The sequence below is a fragment of the Peromyscus eremicus genome, chromosome 6 (genome assembly GCF_949786415.1).
Source record: "Peromyscus eremicus chromosome 6, PerEre_H2_v1, whole genome shotgun sequence".
Taxonomy (NCBI): Eukaryota; Metazoa; Chordata; class Mammalia; order Rodentia; family Cricetidae; genus Peromyscus; species Peromyscus eremicus.
The window spans coordinates 74,736,662-74,757,074 of record NC_081421.1 but is presented as its reverse complement, the minus strand read 5'-3'; the positions used below and the strand labels follow the sequence as shown (position 1 = coordinate 74,757,074).

The 20,413-nt window shown below is 48.4% G+C and overlaps 1 protein-coding gene across 1 annotated transcript in view; it reads right to left on the bottom strand.

The window, feature by feature from the left end:
* Igsf3 (immunoglobulin superfamily member 3) overlaps window positions 1–15,445 on the bottom strand; it is an 89,746-nt gene extending 74,301 nt beyond the window's left edge. Inside the window, exons 1-2 of the mRNA XM_059265966.1 lie at window positions 15,335–15,445; window positions 14,055–14,730 (exon numbers count right to left, since the gene is read on the bottom strand). Coding sequence (XP_059121949.1) covers window positions 14,055–14,097 — 43 coding nt within the window. The 5' untranslated portion in view covers window positions 14,098–14,730; window positions 15,335–15,445. The remainder of the gene's footprint in view (window positions 1–14,054; window positions 14,731–15,334) is intronic.
* Between the last annotated feature and the right edge of the window lie 4,968 nt (window positions 15,446–20,413).

The window sequence follows — 20,413 nt, the reverse complement described above, 5'->3', positions numbered from 1 at the left end:
CAAGGTCACGTCGCAATATCTTAAGGTTGGGCACACCTAGATCATGCATTCAACCTTCAATACATATTAACTGAGCAACTACTAGGTTGAACCCTGTGGCCCTGCTGACATTCGGCTCTTTTGCTGACCTTTGGAACTGGTAACACTAAACAGTTCATCTTAATATCAACCCTGTGCCAGGCAAGAGCAAGAGTCTTGAGACACTACAACAAGTCACAGATACAATCTCTGCAAGGATGGGGGTGTACAGTCTAGTGTTAAACCATTCATTACAAAAGTAACCCACCGTTTAGCCTCGGTGCTCTCATCAAGGACCAGGGCACCAATCCTCTTGTGCATGACGACTTCACTGTTTGTCTATAAATGGCATCCTTGCTGACAACCCGCTGGGACTGTATAGGCTAGCACAGGAGGCTGAGTCCCCTCCACAGACACACTGCCAAGCACACAGAGCACATTACACATTCTAAATGTATTGGCTTCTGTTGGGACAGGCAAAATCAGGTGTGTGGAAGCATCTAGAAAACTATGGAACCTCTGATACTGCCGATATGGTTGAGTTAGGGTCTTAACAATACAGATCTTAACACAGCATGTAAACTACCCGCATCCGGGAGTTTCCTGGGGACTATTTAAAATACTTAGGAGAACAAACGATTCTCAGGCACAATCTAGTATTTCAGAAACTCCATTTGCATCAACAATGGGTCTGCTAATTGCAAATCATTCTTACTTCTCTCCTATAGCGAGTCCCCCAAGGATCTTTATTAGGCACTCCATTAGCCTAGTCTGAGTTGCAATATTTACTTACAAGTAATAACAGTGAATTTCTTGAAAAATATTTGGTAATTCAGGCATTTCGCTAATTTAGCTGATCTTCCTCATTAGTCTACACTGTTAGGGATTTGATCATTCTACCAAAAGAAATGACTGAGGCTACACTTGAGGTTTCGGCCACCAAATCCTTTCAAAGGGTACCTTTGGTGGTGGGAACGTGAGCTCACATTCAAAGTGGGTGGAAACAGAAAATCAATAGACGACAACTTGAAGAACCACTGTAATCCAATTTAGTCCAGCCACGAGTCCGTGTGAAGTCACGTCCAAACCATAAGCAAAGCACATGGAAATGTCAGATCCTGCACCTCTGATGTTCTGATGATCCCGATCTCATTTGTGGGCAGCGGGCCTCAGACGGTTTTGCAGCATCTCCCTGAGCCAGCTCCAGACACACACTGCAGGATCACGAGTGAGCCGGGATGAGATCTTCACTCCAGTTCACTTATTGTTCTGGGTACCAGCATGGAGACTTAGTAACACGCTGGTCACATTCATGGGGCATCCTGAACTCTCTTGACATGGCAAATGAACATCGGGCCTTGTCCCTGTGCCAGAGACACACAAAAACCTGCTGCCAGCCAGAAAGACACAAGGCCTTTCCAAAGAACACCAGGCCCCATCCCTCCTCCTCCTCCTCGGCAGAACCCTGACAAATCTTCCAGATGCAGGCAGGATGCTCATGGGCTGGGGAGATTATGTTCTGAATGTCTTAAGAGATTAGTTACTTAAAATCCTCTCTGTGACTTCAGTCATCCCTGCCACAGACACAGAGTAAAAGGCTCCTTGATTAAAGCTGAATGCCTACACACTGGCAGAAGGGAAAATATGCAGAAGAAAACAAGAGTCGGATTCCTGATGGGCACAGCACCAGCTCCAGGATGGGAACCGGGTAACAGTGACAGCGAGGCATGGAGAGAAATCATATGTTCGGCAGCAATGCCAGGCCCCTGCATCCACTCCTTCCCTCCAGATCACAGATATCAGGGACGGAATCTGATTTAACCCCAAAGGAGGCCCTGTTCTCCCCAAAAGCCAAATGTGGGAAACTGCAGATCCTGTGGTGGGGTAAGAGCGGAAGAGTTTACCTGGGATGTTTCAAGTACAACAAAGCCGATGTGCAGAGCGACGTTAGGGGAATTTTCCAGGCCTTCGGCCGCCCCTTCGCTCACCTCCTCAAGGCCACCACCAGCCTCTTCCTCACCTCTAGAATAATTTACCTCTATAATTAAGAGGGCTGCACAGGAGACCTGCCGGGATTCTTTCGAAATAAATTCAAGTCTAGGGACACATTAGTTCTGGTTCTACCTCCTCCTTCCCAGAAGCCCACTGTTCTAGTCTCCCAGCCAGAGACTATCATTATTCCCAGAGAAGGCTAGGGAAAGAGCCGAGCAGGGTGCTCAGATAGGATCTTGCTTTTTCTTCATAGTACACCACCACAAGACTGTTCAGTACGCAGTTTTTCATTCTCAAACACCAGAAGACAATATAAAACTGTCCAGCAAATCATCTCTAAGCAGAGTCAGAGAGGGCTGTCTAGTTTTCTAGTTTGGGGGTAAGCCTGGAACAGATGTGTAATGAGCCCCCCCCCAAAAAAAAAATAACAAGTGTGTATATGCATCTGTGCATCAGAATTCCCAGACCACAGCAGAACCACTGCCAAGTAAAACCAATGAGGAAAACCAGAATGGCCTCAGGCAAGCACTGCTCACAGCGAGAAAGCAGGCCTAGCACAGAGCACTCGGGGGCAGCAGCTGCCTGCGTTGGACCACAGCCATGTCCACCAGGCAGTTTATAACCAGCCTGAACCTGCAGACTTAAAGACTACTGGAGGGGGAAGAAGCCCCTGGCTACCCTGGAGTCCAACAGGAACTCAGGAGAAGACTACAGAGGAAAGCCTCTCAGGGTTACCACCAAAGCTGTAAGGATGCCTAGCAAGGGCCCCGCAGTGCTGTGGCCTGGGCTATGGACTCCTAGACAGAAGTCACACCGCAGGAGACAGGGGACACATGGAAGGTGAAGAAGACCCATCAACCTTCCCACCAAAACTCCAATACAAGGAGAGAGCCTGGCATGGACGTTGTCTCCTATCTGATGAGAAATGTGCTCTTTTTCTATTTCTCTTTTACTCTAGTTTCCTAGGAATTCAGAGCCACGGATGAAGCTCCCAATTCCCCAAGAAAGACAGTATCCCCAATAGTCAATAACAACAGTTGGTCCCCATATCCAGACAGCATCCCCAACAGTCAATAACAACAGTCAATCCCTGTATCCAGACAGCATCCCAGCAGTCAATGGCAAGAATCCACATATCCAGCGCTCAGGATACTTGCCTGTTTTCAATAGAAAGAATTTCTCCTATACCATCAATTACTTCCATCTCCTCACATCAGCAATATTCTAAATCCTTTCCCTAGTGGTCCTTTGTCATGGGCTGCCCTGGGTATTAGTAATCCATGGCCATTAAAGAACCGAAAGAAGAAAAAAGAGAGGAAGGATGTCAAAGTGACAGCCAGAAAACAGACTTACCTTAGGGACAGACGAGGGAGGGAGAAGAGGAGGGAGAGAGAGAGAGACCCTTTGTACCAGAGCGTTTTAATTAATCCCCCTATTTATGAAAGATTAAAAATACTTATCAGGTGACTACTTCAGAGTGTTCGTCACGGCGTTAACTTTCAATTCCGAGGCGTTTGAGATAACAGAACAATGAAGACTTGGAGTAGACACTCAAATATTTACTGGGTGAATGGATAAAAGGTTTCGGGAAGTCTTAAAGTAGATTCTAACACAAGAGGGCTCCTCTGGTGGTCTCCGGAAGGGTGACAGGGGTCAGACTCAGTTTAAGAGTCTCCTACCATATGTGAATTCAACAACCATCGCCCCAGAATAGCAGCCATTTTTAAAAGGTGAACCAGGCTCTGCAAAGCCACACCGGTGAGCCTGAGAAGTAACCCATCTTGAGAGTATCTCTCCTCAGGAGGCACATGCTGTAGGCAGCAGGGGAAGGTTCTCTTCCTGGGGTGGAAATCTCAAGCGGGGAGGGGGCTGCTGCCCGGGAACTTGGAGGCTAGTTCCTTCACTGTGATTTGGGGGAATTATGTGAAAATGGAAAACTCAGTTCTTTTCCAGCACGAGAACAAACAAGAATGTTGGATTGAGTCAGACGCAAACCCCAGTGTTTATGGCTGTCTCCTTAACAAATCCTCAATGGGTTTCATTTTAATCTGACAGAATTTCAACATTATGACAAACTGGTCAGTAAAACATGAACATGCTTAATTTGTCAAATTTATGTGTTTTTCAGAGAAAATATCCAAGATAAACAAGTCGATTATCCTCATTAACTACACTAACATTTAAGGCCAGTGTTTTTATTATGACTCTTGGTTGCCTGATGATGGGGAGACGGAATTATTCTGTTGTATAGCTACTGAATGAGTTCACGATTCCCCGGTGACTTTACAAATTACAGCCTCAGCTAGCTATAAAATAAGCAAATCAGTTCTGATATGACTATAAAATTAAGCCTGAAAAAAAGAAGTGAGGTAAATCACCCCTTTAAAATCATGTTGTGGAACAGAATGTTCTGTATGCTTCCATTTATGTCAGAAAAATGTGCATTTGAGTACACACGCCGAAGTGTCTGAGAGACTATATACTAATCATAAGAAAGATATATCAAATCCAATAAGGGGTGTGGGACAAAGACAGGAATGTGCACGTTTTAATTTCTGTTTTTCTTTTTTCTCTTTTTTTCAGTGTTAAGAATGACACTCAGCTGGCGGTGGTGGCGCACGCCTCTGATCCCAGCACTCGGGAGGCAGAGCCAGGCGGATCTCTGTGAGTTCGAAGCCAGCCTGGTCTACAGAGCAAGTTCCAGGACAGGCACCAAAACTACACAGAGAAACCCTGTCTTGAAAAAAAAAATAAAAAGAATGACACTCTGCCACCTCCACAGGTAAGCAAATGCTATACCACTGGGCCAGCCCCCAACCCCTACTTCTTATATTTCTTACGACAGAGTTACTTTCTCTTGTTACCTCTGCCAAAAACAAAAGCCTCAAAATTAAAAAATAATACAGTAAATATACGCTACCATCTAATTTAAAACCAGTATCTGACCATCTTACTGTAATACTCTAGCCTACAGCATTCTATTTAACTGTTTTAAATTATGGCTTAATTCTAACCAAATGCTCTGTTTAAAAAAAAAAAATTAAAAAAACAAAACTCTACTTTTCCTGTAGGTGAGTCCTACCTAAGAGATTGTGACATCTCATTCTCTGGAAGTCTTTTTTCCCTTTCTCTCTTGGCTTCCTCTTTGGACTGACAATAATACACATATTTATGGAGTCTGACTCGGTGTTTTGATTACACAATGTGTACATTCTCTAGAAGTCCTTTAGTCAACAGTAAGAGTCCCCAGGGCGGGGCAGGGTAGGGCTGGGCAGGAGCAGCTTGACCTGCAGCACCCAGTGAGAGCTCAGCTCCAAGCTCCTCTTCTCTCCACTGAAAGTGCTTCCTGGCTAAGTCAGCCAAGGTTAGTAATGTAAATAAGGGACGCACACCACTGAGTTACCCAAGGTCCCAGAGGCCTCAAGCCGCCACTTGTGGTCAGGAAGCTGGCCACCTTGGAGATTTCAAAACACTTGAGAGTGTTGCCAATCCCAGTCCAGAGCCAAGGTGCCAACACTCCAGTATACAGGTGTGTGTGGACTTCGGCCATCTTTGCAACCCACAGCCCAAGCCTGACAGCAGGATTGTATGCAAGTTTGCTACCATACTGATTCAATCACATAGGAAAGGCACACTAACTATTACTTAACAGACGATGTCTCTGAGAAAAAGATTTGAAAATGGGCAGCTCTTGGGGACGAAGGAATGACAGAACAGGCCCTTGAGAAGTGGAGGTTGGAAGCCTGCCTCTAGACCTAGGCCCTGCAGAGAACAGAGGTCACCAAGCAAGGGGTACCAAGCAAGGGGTACCAAGCAAGGGCGGCAGCAGACAACACTCTGGAGTACCAGACAATGGTGCCACGGGCATAAAGTGATTTGTATGCAAAACTAACACCAACTTAAGGCGGGCCTGGGCAAACAGCATCAGAGAATCACCAGAAGGAACACATGACCAGCATCAGTTTGGGTTTCATTTTCAATAAAGAGAACGATGAGCACCAGCAGGTGGGGGAGGGCGGACACTGACTTCTTGAATTCCCAACTCTACTGCTTCTGCTCTGATATCAGGTGATGAACACCGAGAACTGAGAACTTGGTCTGTTCAAGAGCAGGCATGTGCCTTCCCTTCTACCTCCGGATCCTTTGGATGACAACCTGGGGGCTGGATGACCACTTCCCCAGTGAACCTCCAGCTCGATGACCATTTCCCCAGTGATCCTCCAGGTCGATGACCACTTCTCCCAGTGATCTCCAGCTCGATGACCACTTCCCAGTGATCCTCCAGCTCGATGACCACTTCCCCAGTGATCCTCCAGGTCAATGACCACTTCTCCCAGTGATCCTCCAGGTCAATGACCACTCCCCAGTGATCCTCCAGGTCGATGACCACTTCCCAGTGATCCTCCAGCTCAATGACCTCTCCCCAGTGATCCTCCAGCTCAATGACCACTTCCCAGTGATCCTCCAGGATTCCCACTGACAACTTTCTCCGCCACCTGTCTCTGACCCCGAAACCCAGTTTTCATACCAACTGTCTGCTCCAATTCTTACCAACCAGCACCAGGAGGACCTGGCTCACTGACAACCTTCTCCATCCTCCTAGAAGTTCCTACAATCCTGCCAAAAATGTCACTCCCCTGGTCCTTAGAAAAACGTCTAGAATTTGAGCTGCTCCCGAAAGCACTTCCAGATGGACCAGTGACCAACTTCTCCAGCATCTTCCTCACCTGAAGTCTCTTTCTTTGCTGCCCTCGTTCCCCGACCCCCAACAATAGACACCCCTCCTCTAAGAGTGCGTGATGTCAGTGCTGGCCAGTCTATCTGCCAATCAATTTGCCTTTTGTTTCTCTGGTGGGCTTAGATATATGTCCTAGGGCAGTGGTTCTCAATCCTCCTAATGCTGGGACCCGTCAATACAGTTCCTCATGCTGTGGTGACCCACCACACACACACCATAAAATTATTTCATTGCTACTTCCTCACTCTAATTTTGCTACTGTTATGAGCCATCATGTAAATATCTGCCGAATATGAAAGCATTGTGGCCCACAGGTTGAGAACTGCTGTCCTAGAGGGCTAGGTGACCTCTGCAAAGCTTTCCCTGGATGGTGGAGAAGACACTATCCGGTGAACATAATTAAAGGGCTGGGCTGAAACTTCACCCGAACTCTCATTAGTATAAAGCCTTATTATAAAGCCTTTTTAAATGCATCTGACCACCTTCCAGCCGGGGAGAGTTAATATAATTCAATCTTCAATTTAGGACCTTGCAGGCCCCCAGGCTCATCATTCTCTCCTGCTACTATAATTATAGATGGAAAGAAAATGTAGAGACTGGGTGGACAACTGCTTGAAAGGTGAAGTGTAGAATACACCCCCAGCGTGTGAGACTTGCCCTCTGAAGGTGGAGTTGAGAAAGGAAAACAAACTCCACTCTGGGGTTAAGGGAGGTCCGCTGCTAAGGTCTTTGTTGAGTACCTGCCTCTGTGGTCACAATTAGTCATTTAATAAAGGGTTCTTCGAGAGGGAATTTGGCAACATGTGATTTTCGACAACTACAACCTTGATTTTTATGTAACTGCTCATTTCTTTGAAAATCAGGGGGGCATTCACGCACAGGTGTCCTAAATTTTCTTAAATTGAAAAATCAACGTTTTATAAGGAAGAGCCATGCTTCACTTCACTGGGAAGTTGAAAAGAAACAGGTGTCTGCTGTGGCAAATGAGGAACTCCCAAAGGAAGCTAAAAATGTGAGCCGAAGAGTGGCACCCCCCGCCAGGAGGCACCATGGTTCTGGGGGCACCACAGTTCTCCCCTGGAGTCCCTTCCGCCAGTCTCAGGCTCCTAGCTCAATGAGAACAGACCCGGCTCAGGATTCTAAGTCCATGCTTCATTCAATTCATTACACTCTACAGCCATCCTCTTTCCAGCACCATCCAACCTAAACTGGAAGCTTCCACTTCAACTTCCTGTCACTGAGTCATTTCTTCAGCCCCTAAAAAGTCACTCCCATGTCCCGTCTTTATAACTGCTGACTCCTGCCCACCCCTCCACACCCTGCCCATTCTAAACACTGGGAAAGATACTTCATTAGAGGCTTTGAAAATCAAGGAGGCATTCATACACAGGTGAGCTAAATTTCCTTACATTGAAAAAGCCAACATTTAAGAATTAGAATATTCGCGTTTCTTCCGCCAACCACCACAAGTTTTGGGGCTGGCTATTGAACCCTGCCAGTCTGTGGGGGGAATTCAGGAGGAATGTAAACCTGAAAGTGAGGAATGACATCTTTATTCTCACTAGCCTCTAAGTGAACCTTAACAATCCCTTTGATTCCCCCAATAATGTTTCTAGAATCAGCGATTCTCGAAGCAGAAATCACACACTTTTAACAATGAAGTCAACACATCCTCAAAATACCAAACACTCATCACTATCCCAACACTAATGCTTATTAGATTCCATATTAGGAGTTGTTAGTTTAATGTGTTATTAAAGAAGAATGCTACGCTATCACATAGTTATTTTTGAATATTCTGATAGCTCTATTTCAATATAATTGATTTCCTTTGGGGAAGGGGTATTTATTTTTATATTTTTAAATGCTATGCTTAGGTTCACCAGACTGCCAAAAGGAAACACAAAAGACCCAGAACCCCTGTTTGGTAGAATGAAGGCTTAAGAGCCACCATCAGAAACACCTGGGTTCAAAACCAAACCCTGGCAACTTCCAGCTCCTTCTAGAGCAGTAGTTCTCAACCTTCCTAATGCTGCTACCCTTTACTACAGTTCCTCATGTTGTGGTGACCTCCAACCATGAACTTACTTCATTACTACTTCATAACTGTAATTTTGCTAGTATGATGAATCACAGTGCAAATACCTGATATGCAGGATATCTGATACGCGACCCCCCAAAGGGGATCTTGACCCACAGGTTGAGAACTGCTGTTCTAGAGCAAAGTTAATTCCTCACCTTCAGCTGGGACATGGCAGCCAACAGGAAAATAGTATTTACTTGTGAGGGCTAGGAACACAACTCAATGGTAACCAACGTACCTAGGGTACTATGGGTTCTGGGATCCACTGCCAGCATTGCCAAGCAAACCAAACAAAAGTATGTCTATTTACCTTTGAACCCACTCACCAAAAATTAACTGAACCCCTACTTCCTTGGTGACAGGCACAAGACAGTTCTGGGGCTCATGTAGAGACCATCCTTAAGTTCTTTACACTGAAGGCCACACTATGGGAAGTGTTGGCGCGTAACACCCTATAAATACAGTATTCACTGCGAACGCCACACATGTTCTTTGTAATTATATGCTGGCTTATGTTGCTTCCTCGGCAACAACTGTTGGTTCGTCTAGCTCATGTCTTTCCCAGTAAGGCTCCTTACTGGCCAGAATCTGGGCCTCACTCTCAGAAGGAACGGCCTGTTTGATAAAAAGAACCCCAGATTTGGAACGGACAGTCCTGGCTTCAGTACTGTACTCGGCCACTTAAAACTTTGTGGCTATGGCAGAAGCCGATATTTGTCCACCAAAACCTGCTCTCTGCTTAAAGCAATACAGCCCCAGGTTTTAAGCATGGCCGTGGCACTTGGGATAAGCATACTTCCCAGTCTTTCTTGCAGTTAAGTATGGCCATTATGCCTAAGTTCACGGCAATGAGAATATAAACAGAAGAAATGTGCATACCTTCCGGTAAGTACCCTTAACATACAAGATTCATCATGAATCCTTCATTAATCCTTTCTTCCCTCCTGATGGCTGGAGCCAGATGGCCATATTGGGCCCTGAGCTAATATTGAGAGTTAAGGCCATGCACAGGAAGCAAGCCTGCAGGAGACTGGGGCCCAAATACCACGCAATACATTAATCTGGCCAGCAATCCATTTTAGGCAAATTACTTAATCTCCTTGGACTTCAACATCCTGGTCTATAAAAGGATGGAAATGTAAGGTACCTATTGCCTAAGGTTGTCTTGAGGACTGAATGATAGGCTTGGTTCACAATAAGGACTGGAGTTTAAAGAGGGGTATTACCGTTGCCATAGCAATAACTGTAGCCCTGCTGCAATGGACAGTATAGCAGAAGGGGCAGAACACAGCCCTGGGTACAGAGAGGTGACTCAAACCATTTCTACAGTATAAAGACGCTACTGTCTGGATCTTAAATGACCCCCATACACCCAAAGGTTTGGACCACGGGGTGGCGGTATTGGGAAGACAAAGGGCACAACTTTCAGAGGTAGGGCCTGGTCTTCGGTCACTGAGAGCATGCCCTTTAAAAGTACAGTACAACCCAGCTCCTTCTCCTCCTTTTTCATCCTCAACAGTGAGGTGAGGCAATGAGGTGAGCGGTCTTGCCTGCCCCCACCCCACTGCTCCGCCACCAGGATGCTCTCTCTGCCCCCAAAGCAGCAGGGCCAATCCCTAGAGCTGTAAGGCTCAAATGAACCTTTTCTAGGTTAGTTATGCCTGGCATTTTGTTATAATGATGGAAGGCAGACTACCACAAGGGGCATCCTGGCCAGGCCAGTCCTCCTGACAAGAATCTCTTTCTCCAGCACCTTCATGGGATGGTCTTTGAAGTGAAGTACACCATCCTTTCCACAGGGTGAGGACAGTAGGCCTAGCTCGTCCCTCCATCACGAAGCCATCCCTGCTTTAGACCCCTCCCCTAAACGATGTAAACCCCCTCCTCTGTCATCTGCTCCCTCCTTCTCTTCTGCCTTTGATCGTCTTTGATGCTCTTGCCTCTGAGTTCACGCCTATCAGTACATCAAAGTTTCCTTCCATCTCTTTGGGAAGCACCCTCTGGCCTCTCTGCAACAACTGGAAGGAAGTAATAACTTCATCCCATCCTGTTCACACACAAGGCTTCCCAAACCCTATAACCAATGTATGGGTACACTGGAGAACACAAATGCCCGCTAACCATCGGGATGTTCTGTGTTGGTCCAGGGGTGGCTCATCTCCCACGTTTCTCACTGCTAACACTCTCAAAGCTACTTCATCTTGTTTGCAGCATCCACACTGGTCTGGGAGGTCTACGTCTTCATGGTACACAAAACTGAAGCGTGCTCTCTGTATCAACAGCCTACAGGCATCTTTTCAGAGTGGTCTCTTCTTGTTTAAGAAGACACAACCCCTACTTTTCTTCTCTTACGTATTCCACTGCCAGCTTTTCATGTCACCTTTACTCACACAGGCTGTGCCCAGGCACAGACACAGTGCCAGCCACCCCATCTCTCCCGCTCCATTCCCTCTTCCTCCCACTCAGATGAGCCTTGATATCTCTCTCTCTCTCTCTCTCTCTCTCTCTCTCTCTCTCTCTCTCTCTCTCTCCTCTTCTGCCCCTCTGGCTCCATCCATTCCTGTCAGTGGAGATTCTGCTGTTCACCAGCCCAGGCCTAAGATGCCTTTGGAATGGAAACAAGAGGTGGTAGCAGCCGGTGGCTACACACTGAAGAGCCACCTGGGACAGCCGAAGGACAGGAGACTGGGCAGTCGGGAGGACAGGGACAGAGACTTGCAAGATCAGTGTCCTAGACAGGCAATAAAAGAGGACCCTGAACCAAACTCCACACACCAGCAAAGGAAGGGAGCAGAAATGTGCAGGCCTAAGTAAGGGTCACACACATCTCACAGATTCACCTTGCAGTGCCCATCACAGAAGGTCGCAGTGTTTCCTAGCTCAAACTGTCACATCTGGAGGACAGTTCCTCTATCAGTCCCACTTTCAAGCACTTAACCTGACTCAACTTTCATACAACTGTATTCTAGGTGTGCGAGACCCGCACGCACGGGCTCAACACCTCCAGATTCTTTACTGTGTTAGCGTCGCAGTACGCATTGATTCACATCACACAGCAGGAATGCTGACACATGAGTCAGACCACACCAGCGGCCAGCAGGAACCAAGACTGAAATGTGTTTTCTTCCCTCCCCAAACACCCTGTGCTTCTCCCAGGTGAAGACTAGTAGGAGGCAGGCCTCCCTGGCCACGCTGCCAGCTATCAGGTGACAGGCCAAGAGGATGCGAGTCCCCCAGAAGGGGCTCGGAATGGGGCGGGCATTAGTGTGCCTGTCCACAGTTCCAAACACCTCCACTTTCACACACATCTGGTCTTCCACCCCAGGAGCCCTTTACAGCCACCTGGAGACTCAGCTTCCTCCAGGGCCCCTCTTTGCACACGAGGGTGAGGGTGAGGGAGGATGACAGCACTCAGTGGGTGCCAGGGTCCCAGCTCCCCTCCACAGAGGGACCTAGAGAGCGAACAGCAGCGAGACCAGCAGGCAGCCTCACATTTCTTCAACAGCCAAAAAGAAAGAAAGGGTGCAAATGTCATAGTTCCCTGTTTTCCCATTGGTGGCTCCTCCGGCCCTGGGCCCCACCCATCCCCTCAGCCACACACCCAAGCCTGGGAAGTGGGGCCGGAGAGGGTGGGGGGGCAGCCTCTGTTTGTGTTCTTTCCAATCGCCATGAATCACTAACTGCTGATTCAAGCTGAGACACAAGGACCAATACTATACAACACATATAAATGCAGTCTAAGAGACCAGCCAAGGGAAACCTACCTACCTGCTTTCCTTTACCTGAGCACACAGGAGACATGGGGACCCTGTATCCTAACAACAGGGTCAGCTGACTAAACTCTCAGACAGACAGGGGTGTGCATGCCTGTGCACATGTGTGTTGGGCAGGAAAGGGCTGGCACTAATATACTCACACACTAATTCCCCGACTCAGCCAAAGACTCCATTCCCACTCCAGAGAATTTGGTATCACTGGTCTGAGGTGGTTACCTGACTACCAATTTTTTTTTTTTAAAGATGCCTTAAAGACATCAGCCTATACCCAAGTTTGAGCACCACTGAATAAACACATTGATTATGAGTTTCAAACACATTTCGAGGCAGTCAAGATTTTTTTAGGACATCTTACATGCTTTAATTGCAGACTTTGGGTGTTTTATTGAGATTCAGATGTCAATCAAGATGAGGCTGAGATAGGAATTCAAGTCTCTTAACTCCAAAGTCCATCCCCATTCCACACACCTGTCAACTTTTGTAAGGGTGCAGATAATTCACAGACAACCTCCAGGGATAAATTCCGTAAGTGCAAGACACCTAGAATAGAGAAGCAAATGGCCAACAGCCATAACTTCTCAGAATGCAGAGGACAGAGTCACACAGAGAAGGTAGGGGGTGTGTCCATTCTTGAGGTCTGAGGAGATCCCGTGAGAGAATGAATGCACCGGGTGCTGGATATCGAGTTTAATATAAACCGAAGCATTGGAAGATACACGGTGGAGATGTGCTCCATGGCATAACAAGAATGGACAGGGGCTGGGGATCTACACTGGAGATGGAAGCCTGCAGAGGGCCAAGGGCCCACTTCTGAGACCACAGTTTCTTTCTGCCTCCTACTGAGTCTTCGCATTTGTCTCTGAGGGTATGATCACCACTCATCCAAACACACCCCTTGCCAGGCCAGCCCCAGCATCTCCAGCCTCACCTCCTACACGGGCCATGAACTGGGCTGCGTTGGTGCGGAGACACAAGACTAGTTAGTGTCTTCAAACACAGTTAGCCTACAGACTTCTTAGGCAAGACAAAGCCTCCCTTCAACCCCTGCCCCCAGCCCACCCACTCCCACTTCCCCCTCCAAAAACAACAGGAAGAAAAGGCACCGTCATTCATTAAACCACCTTTCCCAACAGAGTGAGAATTATGTTGTAACTTCCCTGGAACCGCCAGACCCAACACAAAAGTGAAAACATTGGAAGCATCAACCCACACACCATCCCTAATCCACAGGGGCTTCACCCAAAGGCCCAGGGCAGGAAACACACCTGCCTTAAGACAACCCATATTCCACCAATGGACCCTCTTGGTATTTTTATCCACTGTCACACTCTGGCTACCCGGTACTGCCCCCCCAAAGCCCAGTGTTGATGGGAGAGAACCCCAAGGAAATTAGCAATGAGAGCAGGTTTAACTTTCACAGCCGTAGAACTGATAAGCAGCCACTTACCCAGCACAGCCAGACAGCTCAACACTGGGAAAAAGCACTTCATGTCGGCGGCGGCCGCAGCAGGAAGAGGACACTTTGCACAGGGCACTGGGCTTCTCCCAACGCCTAATCTCTCGTTACTGCCAATCCACTTATAGCTCCGGGGAACAGTTTGGAAACAGAACTTCACAGGGAAAAAAACGAGAACCAGTCAAAGACAGAAGGAAGGGAGTTGGGGGCAGGGGAGGGGAGCGGCAAGAGAGTCCTCTACGCTAAAGGCAGGGTCCAGAGCAATTCCGAAGGCGCTCTAGGCTTCTGCCACATTGTATGCCTTGCAGTCTCCACCGGAACTGTGGATTCTGGTGGATTAATCCTCAAGGAAAATGGGAGGAAAGAGAGTCTGAGAAAAATCCTTTCATCCGTTGATTATACAGAAATGTCCTTGGCTTCGCAGTGAAGGTGTCTGAGATCTCTCATTCGGATCCCCCAGAGGGAACCAGGCAGGTTTTGTCAAAACCTGGGCCAGTCAAAGCACCCAGACTGGTAAAGACACTTTGGGTTTCTTCATCAAAAAGTCCATCTCCATCCATGGTGATAGGTCACGGTGCTGTCACCTGCCCCAGAACCTCCCAGATGCACACGAAGTAAGCTGGCATTCGGTAGCCCCGGGAGCGGTCCCACAAAAGCCGGCAGATTTCTAAAACAAACACAGCAGACGTTTATCCAAGGCCAACACAACCACCGTAAAACCGAGAGAGGCCGAAGCGCCGGGTTGGCCGAGCCACCCGGCTCCCCTCCCTGGCTAGGGCAGCCCATGTGTGTGTGCATCCTGACCTTGTACAAGTCTTACCTTCCGTGCCCTACGCCTCAGTTTCCCCGCCCAGAGCAAGGCAATTATGATTGTTCTCAAAACACTTTCACCAAATGCCTCTTCACTCGCGGGCTTTTCCCGTCGCGGTCCACGGAGCGGGGCGCGGCGGGCAGCCCCACCCTCGGCAGCGCGGGTCGCCACGGGGCTGGCACGGGGCCGCGACTCGGGGCGCCGGCCGTGGGAGCCGGGGCGCGCCGCGTCCCAGGTGGCCCGCTATTGTTTTACCTCCCCGGCGGTTGCTTCTGAGACGCTGGCAAAGAAAAGGCACCGAGAAGAAGGGAGCCCAGGGCTCCGCTCGCCGTCGACCGAGCCCGCCCCGTGCGCGCCGGGTCGAATGGAGGAAGGGGCTTGGGCCCGGGGCGGGACGCCGCCGATCCCCACGCCACGCTCCCCGTGCCCCCGACCCCGATCCGCGCCCGCCCGCTCTCACCTCGCCCGGGGTCCCGCAGTTCCCAGCGGCCGATAGTCCGCCAGTACGTGTCCCGCACGCCTCCCAGGACGCGCAGCTTCCTCCTCGCCTCCCGCAGCGGCTCAGGCTGCCCCGCTCCCGCCCCGCCCCAGGCCCCGCCCTCCAGCTCCCGCCTGGCCCGCAGCTCCCGGCGTGGCGAGCAGGGGCGAGGGCGGTGGCCTCACAGGGACACGCCCCCGCTACGCCCCGCCCACCGCCCCGGAGATCCCAGGCTGCGCCCGTGCGCAGCTGCGGACCACCTGGGATGAGCTGATGGAAAGTTCACCCCGGGTTCGCGCACCGTGGCCCCTTCCCAAAGCCCAGGCCCTGGTGTCGCGTCTATTGCCCGATAAACAATAGCAAAGCGCTTTGCTGGAGACTTGAATTTGTTTTCATAGTGAACCCCCACATTGTGTTTTACTCTAGTCTAAAATCTGGAAAACAACCCCGAAAACAATCCGGGTTCTTGCCCAGATGCCCCCGCTTCCTAGCGGTGCGCCTTAGCCCGTTTGTCTCGGTGCCTCAGTTTGCTCATCTGTTACGAAAAGGAAATAACCTCTGCTTAATAGGGTTCTGTGAGATGTCCACGCCACACTTGTAAAGCACTTAGCGGAATGCCTCATATGTCAAAAGCACTCAGTAAAAATGAACTGTCATTATTTTTATAACAGTGCTCTCCATGCAAGTGCCTCCATATTAGTCAATTACAAACACAAAGTGCTAAAATGACTCATTACAGACAGAGCAAGTCGGATCGTACCGCCCTTTGCGGAGCTTGTTGTCTACTTGGGGTCACTAACATGAGCCGTAGATAAGTGGAAAATGGGGTCGAGGAAGGCTCCCAACCCTGTGTTGTTGGGGTGGAATAGGGCAGGATAGGGCCCAGGAAGCTTCTCTTAGAGAAAATGGATAATTCCGTGGAACAGAATACAGGAGAGGAGGAAGAGCGGACATTACAGGCCCTGGAAACACACCTTTCTTAAGAGGCCCAGAGAGGAAAGACTCAGTACCTATGACAGAAAGATCTGTGGGCTCCTAAGTAGACTGGAAGGAAGACTAGCAAGAAGGGGTCTGTAACAAAGAATCAGAAGCCAGAGCGGTGAAGGATTTGGCCTTGAGATTGGGTCCAGGAGACGCCCTTGATGGGTTTGAGTAGGGAACTGTGGCTAACAGACGTGCATTTTATAAAACCACTTGGCTTAGGAGTGGAGGGTGGGTGGAGGAATTTTCCGGAAGACTGAAGATGTCATGGCTAAGGATGGGTGAAAAAAATCCAGGAAATGGAAGTAACCAAGACCACACAGGCAGCTACAGGGACAGAGTGTGTTGGGCGGGCCTTGGTGTCACCCAGTGGGATGTCCAGGTGAGTATGAGAGAGTCTTGGCGACAGAGATCAGGACTCACAGGATGAGGATGGAGGTTTGAGCCTGAGATGTCCAAGCAGCATCATGATTGGCTAGCCATGTCCAAAGAAACAACCAACAGATTTCAGAACTCAGAGAGGGACTTATTGGATTGCATGAGAGCAAAATTGTGTACTGAAAGAAAACCTTGACGGGCTAGGGAGATGGCTCATTTGGTAAAGTGCTTGCCATGTAAATGTGAGGACCTGAGTTTTGATCCCCAGAACCCACATTTAAAAAAATGTGGATGGCACTTGAGGGGCCATGACTTGCTGTCCTCTGGGTTCTACACACAAGGGCACATAAATGCACACATATCCACAAACAAAATGAATGTACTGATAACTCACCCATCCCCCCAAAGTCAATACGTCTATTATACAAGACAATGAAGACCTTGTCATAGGGGTACCCAGGTAATTGGAAAGTCTGTTTGTCCTTTCCCTTCTCCCTTGGCTGTAAATTCCTTGAAGGCAGTTCGCCCTGTAATTATCATTTATCCACAAACAACTCTTGGCATTTGATCTGCATATGTAATTGAACTATAAATACTTCTATCGTATCAAATTGAATACTTATCGCATATTTAAAGTATTGTATTGAAAATCTACTCTCATAGCTGACATATTCCCTCTTTCCCCCAAGAGGACAGTGGCTCTGGTGTCTCTCAGCTCTTGCTAACTAGACGCCTTTGCTTATTTCCTAAACATCTATGTGTGAAGAAATGTCTCTGTTCTCTTAGTACATTCTCGTGAGAAACAGACAATGAGACAAATAAATATATTACACAATGGCATGTGTGCTAAAGAAAGTGAGGTGATGGAATAGTGTGTGTGTGTGTGTGTGTGTGTGTGTGTGTGTGTGTGGTGGGTGAGGCGAGACAGAAATTCTGTTCTAGGTGGGCTGGTCAAGGAGGATCGCTCAGGGAGGTATTAAAACAGAAACCTGATTTAGACACAGGGAGGAGGAGGAAATGGCGATGTCTGAAGGAAGAGTGTCATAGCTGTAGGAGATAGCAAGTGTGCTAGGCCAGTTAACATGCTCTGAAATTAAAAGGGGTTTTTTCAAAGAGCGCGCGCACACACACCCACACCCACACACACCCACACACATATATGTGTGTGGGTGTATGTGTGTGCATGTACAACTTTATGCCACAAGAGGGCATCAGACCCTACTATAGATGGTCGCTAAGACTTGAACTCAGGACCTCTGGAAGAGCAGCCAGTGCTCTTAACCGCTGAGCTATCTCTCCAGCCCCTAAAATACTTTTGTTTTGTTTTGCTTTGCTTTTCAAGACAGGGTTTCTGTGGCTGTACTGGAACTCGATCTGTAGACCCGGCTGGCCGTGAACGAAGAACTCAGAGATCCGCCTGCCACTGCTCCCCAGTGCTGGGATTAAAGGTGTGTGCCAGCACCGCCCAGGTTAAAAGTATTTCTAACATATCATAAAGGAGAAATGGGAGGAGTATGATCCAAGAAGCCACAGAGGTCAGACTGTAGGACCTTGTGGGCTGGGAAGCACTTTGGATCATGGGCTTTGGAGAAAGAAGAGCAACAGGAAGTGGGAGGAAGATGATGGACAGGAGTCTCTGACATCGTTCAGCTGAGAGGGGGTCAGAGCTCTGTTGAGGGCAGTACATATGAAAGTCGTGACCAATGGATGGAGTCTGGGAACCTTTCAATTTGCACTCTCTGAAGAACTGAATATGGAAAAGATAAGAGGGACCAAGAAATCTTCTTGAAGGTCCATCTCAGCCTGCTTGAGAGCTCTCAGCCCTATCAAGCTGCCTACACCTTCCCAAAACTCAGTTTCCTGGGTCCTCTACCTGGACCTCCAACCTTGAACCTCTACACTCAATAATCCCTTGTCTGTTCCCAGGTTTTTCCTTCTCAACCTGCCCCTCCTCCACCATCGGGATGCCTAGCAACCCTCTCTTTCAACCTTTGGCTTACATCATCACAGCAGATTCCCAGCATTGGGTTCTTTCTAAATTCCACATTTAGGAAATATCTACAATATGCAAATAATTGTGAGAACTGCTGGACAGGGAGAGAAAGGCACAACGAAAACAATGTCTCTGCCTCCCAGACACAAAAAAAGATGGGACGAAGTAAATGTGAACCAGAACCAGGGTTGATGGTCCCGGCAGGAGATCAGAGGCAGGCACAGAAGTGAGCTGGAGAGGGTCCTGACAGGGAGCAAAGGCACCAACTGATCCCCCGTGTCCCGCCTGCACATTAGCCTTGCTTCACAACACTTCTCGTTTCAACTTTCAGTCCCCTCCTAGACTGGCCGGGAACAAGGTAGGTATTTTGTGAGTCTCGGAAGACCCCTTAACCTTCTCTGTCAGGGAGCTCAACACATGAAGCTCATGGAGCCAGATGGAGAAACAGCCACAGGAAGAATTGGGGCTGGGTGGACTAGACTGAAGACACAGTCCCTGAGAATTCCCAGGCAAGTACCACTGGTAGGCATGAAGGACCTTGGTATCTGAGTCTCCTACTTCAAGAGAACCAGGAAATCTAGATATTTCCTAGAATTCTTCCTAATTTCTAGTTTGTTAAATGTTCGTTATTTTGTGTGCATGTGTGCTACCGTGCTTGTAGGGAGTCATTTCTTGTAGAAGTCATTTCTCTTCTTCTATCCTGTGTGTTCTGAAGATCAAACTCAGGTCACCAGGCTTGGCAGCAAGTGTTCTGTGTGGTTGCTTTGGCAATCTTGGGGACTGACATGCTCCGCAAGTACTCTACCACTGAGATATGTGCACAGCCCCCTTTTTATTTTGAGACAGGGGCCACTTACTAAGTTACCCAAGCTGATCTAGAATTGCCTGCGCCTCCTGTATAGCTGGGGTTACAGACCTGCCTGCACCACCAGCCCCAGGGTTTAAATTAAATGCTGTGGGGAACAACATTTGTTTTTAGATGAGGTATGGTCAGGAGGTTCTGTGAGTTTGAGATTTCCAGACCCACAGATGGTTATCATCAAAAGGATCAATTATGAACCAAAAAAAAAACAAAAAACAAAAAACAAAAAACAAAAAACAAAACCCAGCAAGAAGTTCAACTTTTAAGGCAAAACAAAAAAAGGATGGCTACCAAAGTTCTCCTTTGTCATCTGAAAGAAAGCTGGGGCAAAGCGTTTGGTCTGAGGATAGCAGGTATGGATTACACTCTCGCGAGCAACCCCTCCCCGACTCTCCCGTGGTGCCGACTGCTCTTCCACGCACCAGGAAGTGTCCTGTGAAAAGAGCAGAGCCTCCTACCTCACAGCTCAACCCCAGCGAGGCTCGAAGTGTGCACTGAACAGTTCTCCTGAAAGGCAGCTTCCCTCGGTGATTACCTCCTACACAGACAAGGATCCCCGGAGCCGAGACTAGGAATAGCTTACACAGGCTGCCATCTGTCTTCAAACACACAGAGACTATTATATCTTGAGACCAGGGTAGAGAGTGGGTAGTCCCCAAAGGCTTCACCCACAGGTGGGTTGCTCAGAACCTTCCATGCGCCACCTAGCGTTAGAGAAGTGAGTCGGTTTGCCTGGTGGAACTCTGATGCCTGATTATCCCAGAGGGGAAAGTCTAATTCTACAAAACAATGCTTGCCTCTTTCATTCCTGATAACGAGCAATGGCTCTAAACACTAACGCATGAGT